This window comes from Mustelus asterias, chromosome 1 (assembly GCF_964213995.1).
Source record: "Mustelus asterias chromosome 1, sMusAst1.hap1.1, whole genome shotgun sequence".
NCBI lineage: Eukaryota > Metazoa > Chordata > Chondrichthyes > Carcharhiniformes > Triakidae > Mustelus > Mustelus asterias.
In genome coordinates, this window is record NC_135801.1 from 196729091 (window position 1) to 196741391 (window position 12301).

The window sequence follows — 12301 nt, forward strand, 5'->3', positions numbered from 1 at the left end:
TCCCACTGACCTGCACTTGGACCATATCCCTCCACACCCCTCTCATACATGTACCTGTCCAAGTTTTTCTTAAATGTTAAAAGTGAGCCCGCATTCACCACCTCATCCGGCAGCTCATTCCACACTCCCACCACTCTGTGTGAAGAAGCACCTCCCTAATATTCCCTTTAAACTTTTCTCCCCTCACCCTTAACCCATGTCCTCTAGTTATTTTCTCCCCTAGCCTCAGTGGAAAAAGCCTGCTTGCATTCACTCTATCTATACCCATCATAATTTTATACACCTCTATCAAATCTCCTGAAAGTATTCAGTCTAATATCTCAGCCATGCCCCCAACCTCCATGTGTAAATTCCCTATTAGCCCGACTCCTCTTTATTCCACCCATTTCCAATATAAATGTCTATAGAAGACTTTGGGATTCCTCTTTATGTTGGCTGCTAGTCTTTTCTCATAATCCCTCTTGGCTTCTGTAATGAGCATTTTCATTCCCGCTCTGAACCTTCCCTATTCCTTTAAGTTTAAAGTTTATTTATTAGTGTCACAAGTAGACTTACATTAACACTGCAATGAAGTTACTGTGAAAATCCCCCAGTCGCCACACTCCGGCGCCTGTTCGGGTACACTGAGGGAGAATTTAGCACGGCCAATGCACCTAACCAGCACATCTTTGGACTGTGGGAGGAAACTGGAGCACCCGGAGGAAACCCACGCAGACACGGGGAGAACATGCAGACTCCGCACAGACAGTGACCCAAGCTGGGAATCGAACCCAGGTCCCTGGTGCTGTGAGGCAGCAGTGCTAACCACTGTGCTAAAAGACCATAAGACACAGGAGCAGAATTAGGCCACTCGGCCCATCGAGTCTGCTCCGCTGTTCAATCATAGCTGATATTTTTCTCATCCCCATTCTCCTGTCTTTTCCCATAACCCCTGATCCCCTTATTAATCAAGAACCTATCTATCTCTGTCTTAAAGACACTCAATGACCCGGCCTCCACAGCCTTCTGCGGCAAAGAGTTCCACAGATTCACCTCTCTCTGGCTGAAGAAATTCCTCCTCATCTCTGTTTTAAAGGATCACCCCTTTCGCCTGAGGTTGTGCCCTCTGGTTCTAGCTTTTCCTACTAATGGAAACATCCTCTCCACGTCCACTCTATCCAGGCCTCGCAGTATCCTGTAAGTTTCAATAAGATCCCACCTCATCCTTTTAAACTCCAACGAGTACAGACCCAGAGTCCTCAACCATTCCTCATACGACAAGCTCTTCATTCCAGGGATCATTCTTATGAACCTCCTCTGGACCCTTTCCAAGGCCAGCACATCCTTCCTTAGATATGGGGCCCAAAAATATTCCAAATGGGAACTGACCAGAGCCTTATACAGTCTCAGAAGTACATCTCTGCCCTTGTATCCGAGCCCTCTCCACATGAATGCTAACATTGCATTTGCCTTCCTAACCAAGGAGGTGGATGGGGGCAAGGCAGTGGACGTGGTATATATGGATTTTAGTAAGGCGTTTGATAAGGTTCACCATGGTAGGCTTCTGCAGAAAATGCAGATGTATGGGATTGGGGGTGATCTAGGAAATTGGATCAGGAATTGGCTAGCGGATAGGAAACAGAGGGTGGTGGTTGATAGTAAATATTCATCATGGAGTGCGGTTACAAGTGGTGTACCTCAGGGATCTGTTTTGGGGCCACTGCTGTTTGTAATATTTATTAATGATCTGGATGAGGGTATAGTTGGGTGGATTAGCAAATTTGCTGATGACACCAAAGTCGGTGGTGTGGTAGACAGTGAGGAAGGGTGTCGTAGTTTGCAGGAAGACTTAGACAGGTTGCAAAGTTGGGCCGAGAGGTGGCGGATGGAGTTTAATGCGGAGAAGTGTGAGGTAATTCACTTTGGTAGGAATAACAGATGTGTTGAGTATAGGGCTAACGGGAGGACTTTGAGTAGTGTGGAGGAGCAGAGGGATCTAGGTGTATGTGTGCATAGATCCCTGAAGGTTGGGAATCAAGTAGATAGGGTTGTTAAGAAGGCATATGGTGTCTTGGCGTTTATTGGTAGGGGGATTGAATTTAGGAGTCGTGGCGTTATGTTGCAACTGTACACAACTCTGGTGCGGCCGCACTTGGAGTACTGTGTGCAGTTCTGGTCCCCACATTACAGGAAGGATGTGGAGGCTTTGGAGAGGGTGCAGAGGAGGTTTACCAGGATGTTGCCTGGTATGGAGGGGAGATCCTATGAGGAGAGGCTGAGGGATTTGGGATTGTTTTCGCTGGAAAGGCGGCGGCTAAGAGGGGATCTTATTGAAACATATAAGATGATTAGAGGTTTAGATAGGGTGGATAGTGATAGCCTTTTTCCTCTGATGGAGAAATCCAGCACGAGGGGGCATGGCTTTAAATTGAGGGGGGGTAGTTATAGAACCGATGTCAGGGGTAGGTTCTTTACCCAGAGGGTGGTGAGGGATTGGAATGCCCTGCCAGCATCAGTAGTAAATGCGCCTAGTTTGGGGGCGTTTAAGAGATCCGTAGATAGGTTCATGGACGAAAAGGAATTGGTTTAGGTTGGAGGGTCACAGTTTTTTTTTTAACTGGTCGGTGCAACATCGTGGGCCGAAGGGCCTGTTCTGCGCTGTAATGTTCTATGTTCTATGTTCTAACTGCTGACTGAACCTGCACGTTAACCGTAACAGAATCTTGAACAAGGACTCCCAAGTCCCTTTGTGTTTCTGATTTCCTAAGCATTTCCCCATTTAGAAAATAGTCTCTGCCTCCATTCCTCCTTCCAAAGTGCACAACCTCACACTTTTCCACATTGTATTCCATCTGCCACTTCTTTGCTCACTCTCCTAACCTGTCCAAGTCCTTCTGCAGCCCCCCTGCTTCCTCAATACTACCTGTCCCTCTACATATCTTTGTATCATCTGCAAACTTAGCAACAGTGCCTTCAGTTCCTTCCTCCAAATCGTTAATGTAGATTGTGAGAAGTTGTCACTGTGCCACTCTTGGTTCTCACCTGTATTTTCTACCTGGCAGCTATTATAAGCACACTTTTCCTTCCTTATCTTAATCTCCTTTTTCATTCCGGGGCTCAGATTTGTTTACCTAACCTTTCCCTTTTAAGGGAATATTTCTTGACTGTCCGGACCATTTCTGTTTTGAAGGAAGCCTATTGATAAGCTGCAGTTTTTCCCACCAATCTCTCGATCCAGTCTGACCAAATGTATACATAGAAGATGTAGAAACATCTTTTAAGTTTGCTTTTGTATGTTTGTACTTAACCACTACACAAAAAATGTGTGATTTAATTTGGCAATAAAATAAAATTGTTTCCCAGGACTTTCTTCAGAACTCTTGAAAGGTCAAAACAAAGGGATCTGCGGCTGGGAATGTTTGGGAAACCCTGCCTTATGCTCCTCTCTCTGCACTCACTCACACGTGGCACTGGGAGTAATCGAGAGATTGAGGCCCTGTTTGTTAATTTTCTACCTAGCTGATTGCAGGACCCTATCCCACTTCCTGCCTAAGTCTTTGGTAACGATAGGGACTACAACCTCTGGCTGTCCTCCCAGAGGAATGTCTTGCAGCCACTCTGTGACAACTTTAACCCTGGCACAAGGAAGGTAACATACCATCCTGGAGTGACGTCTCTGGCCACAGGAATGGCTGTCTTCCCGTAACTAATATATCCCCATCGCGCTTCCCCACTTCTTCCTCCCCTCCTGTACAGTCACGACACTTGTGGTGCCACAAACCTGGCTCTGACTGCACTCCTCTGAGGAACCAGCTTCCAAAAGGCCGCAGGAGGCTCCTGCACTGAACTGCCTGGTGGTCACCCATTCCTCCTTTTGCCTTTAGGCTGTTCAACCGCAGTGTGACTATCTGATTATGCTGTCCACATAGCTCTCAGCCTCTCAATGCGCCACTGTGTCTCCAGCCACTGCCATTCGAGCTCTGAAACCTGGAGCTCAAGTATCTGCAGCTGGTGACACTCCCTGCACATGTGGTCATCTTGGACATCCAGGACTTTGCACATATTACAGGACACGCGTTCCACTTCACGGAGCTGCCATGCCCTGTCCTATCTTTCCTTCTCTTCAATTAACTCGATTCTACTCTGGGTTACTTGTATATATGTTACTTGTCTGACTATATTAGGCCCGACCTTTCCCATATTCAAGATGCAAGTTTTTCACACATTACGCCTTGTACCGAGTACTCTCAAGCCAATCGACCTACCAGGTTTTTGTGACGTTACGATTATTTCCCTCACTGCTGCTGAGATAGTCACCAAATAACTCGGCTTGTCTCCAGGAGACCACTTTCTGAAATGTAAAAGTTGGAAAGTGAAATGCAAAGGAGCACCTCTTTCCCCTCGGAAGCAAACTCCCACTTTGATCCAAATTCCCAAATATTTCTAATTTGGACTGAGCCTCACTCGGGATGAGTTCTCTCTGCCTGCCGACACTGGCTGTGGGTTTGAAGCTGTCTCTCATTTTGAGCTGAGATTCAGGACTTCCTGCTTTGTGTCGGAAACCGTCTCTGGGTTCAGGTCTATACCTTGTTGTCTAACACTCCTCCACTCTTGTTTCTTTGCAGAAGATCACCAACCATGTGTTAGGTAAGAAGGTCTGCTGGCAGTGAAGGGGCCAGAGTGTCTCTCAGAGCTCAGTCCTGGAAAACCCATCCTTACTGTCAAATCCACTGTCATGTAAATAAAGATTTATTTAAATAAACGTCTTGATCGCTCTGACAGCCGCAGTGTTTGGTGTACGGTCGATATGAATGAAACAGAAGCATTTAAATAAATGGCGAGAATTGGTAGAGCCCTTAGAAATATTAGCATACAGAGGGATCTAGACATGCAGATCCACAGTTCCCTGAAGGTGGCAACTCAGGTGGACAAGGTGGTCAAGAAGGCATATGGCATGCTGGCCTTCATCGGTCAGGGTGTTGAGTATCGGAATTGGAAAATCATGTTGCAGCTGTATAAGACTTTGGTTAGGCCGCATTTGGAGTATTGTGTACAATTCTGGCCGCCACACTACCGGAAGGATGTTGATGCATTGGAAAGGGTGCAGAAGAGATTTACCAGGATGTTGCCTGGTTTGGACGATATGGACTATGAAGAAAGGTTGAACAAACTTGGATTGTTTTCATTGGAGTGTCGGAGGATGAGGAGAGACCTGATAGAGGTTTACAAGATTATGACAGGCTTGGAGAGAGTGGATAGTCAGTCTTTTTCCCAGGGTGGAAGGGTCAATTACTCAGGGGCATAGGTTGAAAGTGAGAGGGGGAAAGTTTAAAAGAGATGTGCGGGGGAAGTTTTTCACACAGAGGGTGGTGAATGCCTGGAACGTGCTGCCGGAGGAGGTGGTGGAAGCAGATTCTATAGCAACGTTCAAGAGGCATCTGGATAGATACATGAATAGGCAGCGAATAGACGGACATGGACCACGTAGAGGCAAGAAAATATTAGAGAGGCATCTGTGTCAGCACAGACTTGGTGGGCCGAAGGGCCTGTTCCTGTGCTGTACTGTTCTTAGCAGATGGTAACGGGTCATAAAGCACACTGACCGAAATGGCCCACTTGTGACTGACAGCAAAATAATGGAGAAAATGGGGCGTAAAAATCAATAAATCTCCACAATTCCATGCTATCAAAAATAAATAACAAGAAAGTCTTAAAATATTGGCAGCATTCATAGAATCTTTTAAATTCATTTTGTGGGATATAGGCGTCACTGGCTAGGCCAGCATTTTTTGTCCATCTTTAGTTGCCCTGGAGAGGATGGTGGTGAACTGCCTTCCTCCACCTCCGCATCCCTGAGGCGTAGGTACACCCACGGTGCTGTTAGGAAGGGAGTTCCAGGATTTTGACCCAGTGAAGGAAAGGAGGTATATTTCCAAATCAGGATGGTGAGTGACTTGGAGGAGAAACTGCAGGTGGTGGTGTTCCCAGGTAGCTGCTGCTCTTGTCCTAGTGGTTCTGGGTTTGGAAGGTGCTGTCGAAGGAGCCTTGGAGAGTTCCTGCAGAGCATCCTGTCCATGGAACACACGGCTGCTGCTGAGCGTCAGTGGTGGAGGGATTGAATGTTTGTGGAAGGGGTAGCAATCAAGTGGGTTGTTTTGTCCTGCACGGTGCTGAGCTTCTAGAGTGTTGTTGGAGCTGCACTCATCCAAGCAAATGGAGAATATTCTATTACACACCTGACTTGCGCCTTGCACACAGGTTTTGGGGAGTCAGGAGGTGAGTTAGTTGCTACAGGATTCCTAGCCTCTGACCTGCTCTGGTAGCCACAGTATTTATATGGTTGGGTCCAGTTCAGTTTCTGGTCAATGGTAACCCTCAGGATGTTGATCGTGGGGATTCAGCAATGGTAACACCAGCGAATGTCAAGGGGCAATGGCTGGATCCTCTCTCATTTGAGATTGTCATTGTCTGGCACATGTGAGGCACAAATGGTACTTGCTACTTGTCAGCCCAAGTCTGGATATTGTCCAGGTCTTGCTGCATTTGGACACGGTCTGCTTCAGTACCTGAGGAGTCAGGAATGATAACATTTTTAAAAATCATTCGTGGGACATGGGTGTTGCTGACAGGCCAGCATATGGTGTCTTGGCGTTTATTGGTAGGGGGATTGAATTTAGGAGTCGTAGCGTTATGTTGCAACTGTACACAACTCTGGTGCGGCCGCACTTGGAGTACTGTGTGCAGTTCTGGTCCCCACATTACAGGAAGGATGTGGAGGCTTTGGAGAGGGTGCAGAGGAGGTTTACCAGGATGTTGCCTGGTATGGAGGGGAGATCCTATGAGGAGAGGCTGAGGGATTTGGGATTGTTTTCGCTGGAAAGGCGGCGGCTAAGAGGGGATCTTATTGAAACATATAAGATGATTAGAGGTTTAGATAGGGTGGATAGTGATAGCCTTTTTCCTCTGATGGAGAAATCCAGCACGAGGGGGCATGGCTTTAAATTGAGGGGGGGTAGTTATAGAACCGATGTCAGGGGTAGGTTCTTTACCCAGAGGGTGGTGAGGGATTGGAATGCCCTGCCAGCATCAGTAGTAAATGCGCCTAGTTTGGGGGCGTTTAAGAGATCCGTAGATAGGTTCATGGACGAAAAGAAATTGGTTTAGGTTGGAGGGTCACAGTTTTTTTTTAACTGGTCGGTGCAACATCGTGGGCTGAAGGGCCTGTTCTGCGCTGTAATGTTCTATGTTCTATGTTCTATGTTCTATTTATTGCCCGAGTTGCCTGAGGGCAGTTGAGAGTCACCCACATTGCTGTGGCTCTGGAGTCACATGTAGGCCAGACCGGGTAAGGACGGCAGATTTCCTTCCCTAAAGGACATTAGTGAACCAGGTGGGTTTTTTCAACAATGGTTTATGGTCATCAGTAGATTCTTAATTCCAGATATTTTTTATTGAATTCAAATTCCACCATTTGCCGTGGTGGGATTCGAACCCGGGTCCCCAGAACATCAGCTGAGTTCCTGGATTAATAATTAGCGATGATTATCACTCGGCCGTCACCTCCCCCCTAAACCTGGTGCAATTAGTGCTGAACATCCCCACTTCTGGCCTTTTGTTGGAAGGAAGGTCATTGATGAAGCAGCTGAAGATGATTGCCCCGAGGACACTGCCCTGAGGACGTCCTGCTGTGATGTTCTGGAGATGAGATGAGTGACCGCCAATCACCACAACCACCTTCCTTTCTGCAAGGCCAGACTCCAAACAGCGGAGCCCCGCCCCCAATTACCATTGACTCTGTACAGAGAAACTAAAAGCAGGACTGTGCCATTCGGCCTGTTAAGCCTGTCGCCATTCATTGTGATCATGGCTGATCATATTCAATATCCTGATCCCCGCTTCCCCCCCCCCCCCCCCCCCCCCCGCCATATCCCCTGATCCCTTCAGCCCCAAGAGCTATATTTAATTTCTTTTTGAAATCACACAACGTTTTGGGCTCAACTACTTTCTGTGGGAGTGAATTCCACACATTCGCCACCGTCTGGGTGAAGAAATTTCTCCTCACCTCAGTCCTAAAAGGTTTACCCCTTATCCCCAAACTATGACCCCCCCTAGTTCTGCATTCCCCCACCATTGGGAACATTCTTTCTGAATCTACCCTGTCTAACCCTGTTAGAATTTTTAAAGTTTCTATGAAATCCTCTCTCACTCTTCTAAACTCCAGTGAATATAATCCTAACTGACTTAGTGTCTCCTCATACGACAGACCTGCCATCCCAGGAATCAGCCTGGTAAACCTTCGCTGTACTCCCTCTATAGCAAGGACATCCTTCCCCAGATAAGGACACCAAAACTGCACACAATACTCCAGGTGTGGCCTCACCAACTCCCTATACAATTGAAGCAAAACATCCCTATCCCTAAACTCAAAGCCCCTCGCTGTGAAGGCCAACATACCATTTGCCGCCTTTACTGCCTGTTGTACCTGCACATTTACTTTCAGTGACTGATCTTCCAGGATTCAATAGACTCTGGAACAGTCCCTGCAGATTGGAGAGTAGTGAATGTCACTCCAATATTCAAAAAGGGAGGTAATGAGAAAACTGGGAATTATAGACCAGTAAGCTTAACATCGATAGTGGGGAAAATTCTCGAATCCATTATCAAGGACTTTATAGCGGAGCATTTAGAAAGCAGTGGCAGGATCAGACAGAGTCAGCATGGATTTATGAAGGGGAAATCATGCTTGACGAATCTGTTGGAATTCTTCGAAGATGTAACTAGTAGAGTTGACAAGGGGGAACCAGTCGATGTGGTATATTTGGACTTTCAGAAAGCATTTGACAAAGTCCCGCACAAGAGATTATCGTGCAAGATTAAAGTGCATGGGATTGGGGGAAGTGTATTGAGATGGATAGAAAACTGGTTGGCAGAGAGAAAACAAAGAGTAGGAATTAATGGGTGCTTTTCAAATTGACAGGCAGTAACTGGTGGGGTGCCACAGGGATCGGTGCTGGGACCCCAGCTATTCGCAATATATATTAATGATTTGGATGAGGGAACAAAATGTAACATCTCAAAGTTTGCAGATGATACCAAGTTGGGTGGGGGGGTGAACTGACGAGGATGCAGAGATCCTTCAGAATGATCTGGACAGGTTGGGTGAGTGGGCTAACCAATGACAGATGCAGTATAATTTGGACAAATGTGAGGTTATTCACTTTGGAAGCAAAAACAAGAAGGCAGATTACTACCTGAATGGCTGTAAATTGGGAGAGGGGAGTGTGCAGCGGGACCTGGGTGTCCTTGTGCACCAGTCACTGAAGATAAGCCTGTTGTACCTGCACCTTTACTTTCAGTGACTGATCTTCCAGGATTCTATAGACTCTGGAACAGTGCAGGTGCAGCAGGCAGTGAAGGCAAATGGCATGTTGGCCTTCATTGTGAGAGGTTTCGAGTACAGGAGCAGGGGTGTGTTGTTGCAATTACAGTAAGAAGTTTAACAACACCAGGTTAAAGTCCAACAGGTTTATTTGGTAGCAAAAGCCACACAAGCTTTCGAGGCTCTAAGCCCCTTCTTCAGGTGAGTGGGAATTCTGTTCACAAACAGAACTTATAAAGACACAGACTCAATTTACATGAATAATGGTTGGAATGCGAATACTTACAACTAATCCAGTCTTTAAGAAACAAAACAATGGGAGTGGAGAGAGCATCAAGACAGGCTAAAAAGATGTGTATTGTCTCCAGACAAGACAGCCAGTGAAACTCTGCAGGTCCACGCAACTGTGGGAGTTACAAATATTGTGACATGAACCCAATATCCCGGTTGAGGCCGTCCTTGTGTGTGCGGAACTTGGCTATCAGTTTCTGCTCAGCGACTCTGCGCTGTCGTGTGTCGCGAAGGCCGCCTTGGAGAACGCTTACCCGAATATCAGAGGCCGAATGCCCGTGACCGCGGGTAGAAAATAGTCTGTGCCTCCATTCCTCCTTCCAAAGTGCACAACCTCACACTTTTCCACATTGTCTTCCATCTGCCACTTCTTTACCCACTCTCCTAACCTGTCCAAGTCCCTCTGCAGCCCCGCTGCTTTCTCTGTACTACCTGTCCCTCTACATATCTTTGTATCATCTGCAAACGTAGCAACAGTGCCTTCAGTTCCTTCCTCCAAATCGTTAATGTAGATTGTGAGAAGTTGTCACTGTGCCACTCTTGGTTCTCACCTGTATTTTCTACCTGGCAGCTATTATAAGCACACTTTTCCTTCCTTATCTTAATCTCCTTTTTCTTTCAGGGGCTCAGATTTGTTTACCTAACCTTTCCCTTTTAAGGGAATATTTCTTGACTGTCCGGACCATTTCTGTTTTGAAGGAAGCCTATTGATAAGCTGCAGTTTTTCCCACCAATCTCTCGATCCAGTCTGACCAAATGTATACATAGAAGATGTAGAAACATCTTTTAAGTTTGCTTTTGTATGTTTGTACTTAACCACTACACAAAAAATGTGTGATTTAATTTGGCAATAAAATAAAATTGTTTCCCAGGACTTTCTTCAGAACTCTTGAAAGGTCAAAACAAAGGGATCTGCGGCTGGGAATGTTTGGGAAACCCTGCCTTATGCTCCTCTCTCTGCACTCACTCACACGTGGCACTGGGAGTAATCGAGAGATTGAGGCCCTGTTTGTTAATTTTCTACCTAGCTGATTGCAGGACCCTATCCCACTTCCTGCCTAAGTCTTTGGTAACGATAGGGACTACAACCTCTGGCTGTCCTCCCAGAGGAATGTCTTGCAGCCACTCTGTGACAACTTTAACCCTGGCACAAGGAAGGTAACATACCATCCTGGAGTGACGTCTCTGGCCACAGGAATGGCTGTCTTCCCGTAACTAATATATCCCCATCGCGCTTCCCCACTTCTTCCTCCCCTCCTGTACAGTCACGACACTTGTGGTGCCACAAACCTGGCTCTGACTGCACTCCTCTGAGGAACCAGCTTCCAAAAGGCCGCAGGAGGCTCCTGCACTGAACTGCCTGGTGGTCACCCATTCCTCCTTTTGCCTTTAGGCTGTTCAACCGCAGTGTGACTATCTGATTATGCTGTCCACATAGCTCTCAGCCTCTCAATGCGCCACTGTGTCTCCAGCCACTGCCATTCGAGCTCTGAAACCTGGAGCTCAAGTATCTGCAGCTGGTGACACTCCCTGCACATGTGGTCATCTTGGACATCCAGGACTTTGCACATATTACAGGACACGCGTTCCACTTCACGGAGCTGCCATGCCCTGTCCTATCTTTCCTTCTCTTCAATTAACTCGATTCTACTCTGGGTTACTTGTATATATGTTACTTGTCTGACTATATTAGGCCCTACCTTTCCCATATTCAAGATGCAAGTTTTTCACACATTACGCCTTGTACCGAGTACTCTCAAGCCAATCGACCTACCAGGTTTTTGTGACGTTACGATTATTTCCCTCACTGCTGCTGAGATAGTCACCAAATAACTCGGCTTGTCTCCAGGAGACCACTTTCTGAAATGTAAAAGTTGGAAAGTGAAATGCAAAGGAGCACCTCTTTCCCCTCGGAAGCAAACTCCCACTTTGATCCAAATTCCCAAATATTTCTAATTTGGACTGAGCCTCACTCGGGATGAGTTCTCTCTGCCTGCCGACACTGGCTGTGGGTTTGAAGCTGTCTCTCATTTTGAGCTGAGATTCAGGACTTCCTGCTTTGTGTCGGAAACTGTCTCTGGGTTCAGGTCTATACCTTGTTGTCTAACACTCCTCCACTCTTGTTTCTTTGCAGAAGATCACCAACCATGTGTTAGGTAAGAAGGTCTGCTGGCAGTGAAGGGGCCAGAGTGTCTCTCAGAGCTCAGTCCTGGAAAACCCATCCTTACTGTCAAATCCACTGTCATGTAAATAAAGATTTATTTAAATAAACGTCTTGATCGCTCTGACAGCCGCAGTGTTTGGTGTACGGTCGATATGAATGAAACAGAAGCATTTAAATAAATGGCGAGAATTGGTAGAGCCCTTAGAAATATTAGCATACAGAGGGATCTAGACATGCAGATCCACAGTTCCCTGAAGGTGGCAACTCAGGTGGACAAGGTGGTCAAGAAGGCATATGGCATGCTGGCCTTCATCGGTCAGGGTGTTGAGTATCGGAATTGGAAAATCATGTTGCAGCTGTATAAGACTTTGGTTAGGCCGCATTTGGAGTATTGTGTACAATTCTGGCCGCCACACTACCGGAAGGATGTTGATGCATTGGAAAGGGTGCAGAAGAGATTTACCAGGATGTTGCCTGGTTTGGACGAT

The 12301-nt window shown here is 46.7% G+C and overlaps 1 protein-coding gene across 1 annotated transcript in view; it reads left to right on the forward strand.

The window, feature by feature from the left end:
* Window positions 1-11919, forward strand: part of alms1 (ALMS1 centrosome and basal body associated protein) — a 115062-nt gene extending 103143 nt beyond the window's left edge. Inside the window, exons 20-21 of the mRNA XM_078200048.1 lie at window positions 4605-4626; window positions 11784-11919. Coding sequence (XP_078056174.1) covers window positions 4605-4626; window positions 11784-11809 — 48 coding nt within the window. The 3' untranslated portion in view covers window positions 11810-11919. The remainder of the gene's footprint in view (window positions 1-4604; window positions 4627-11783) is intronic.
* The last annotated feature ends 382 nt before the right edge of the window (window positions 11920-12301 follow it).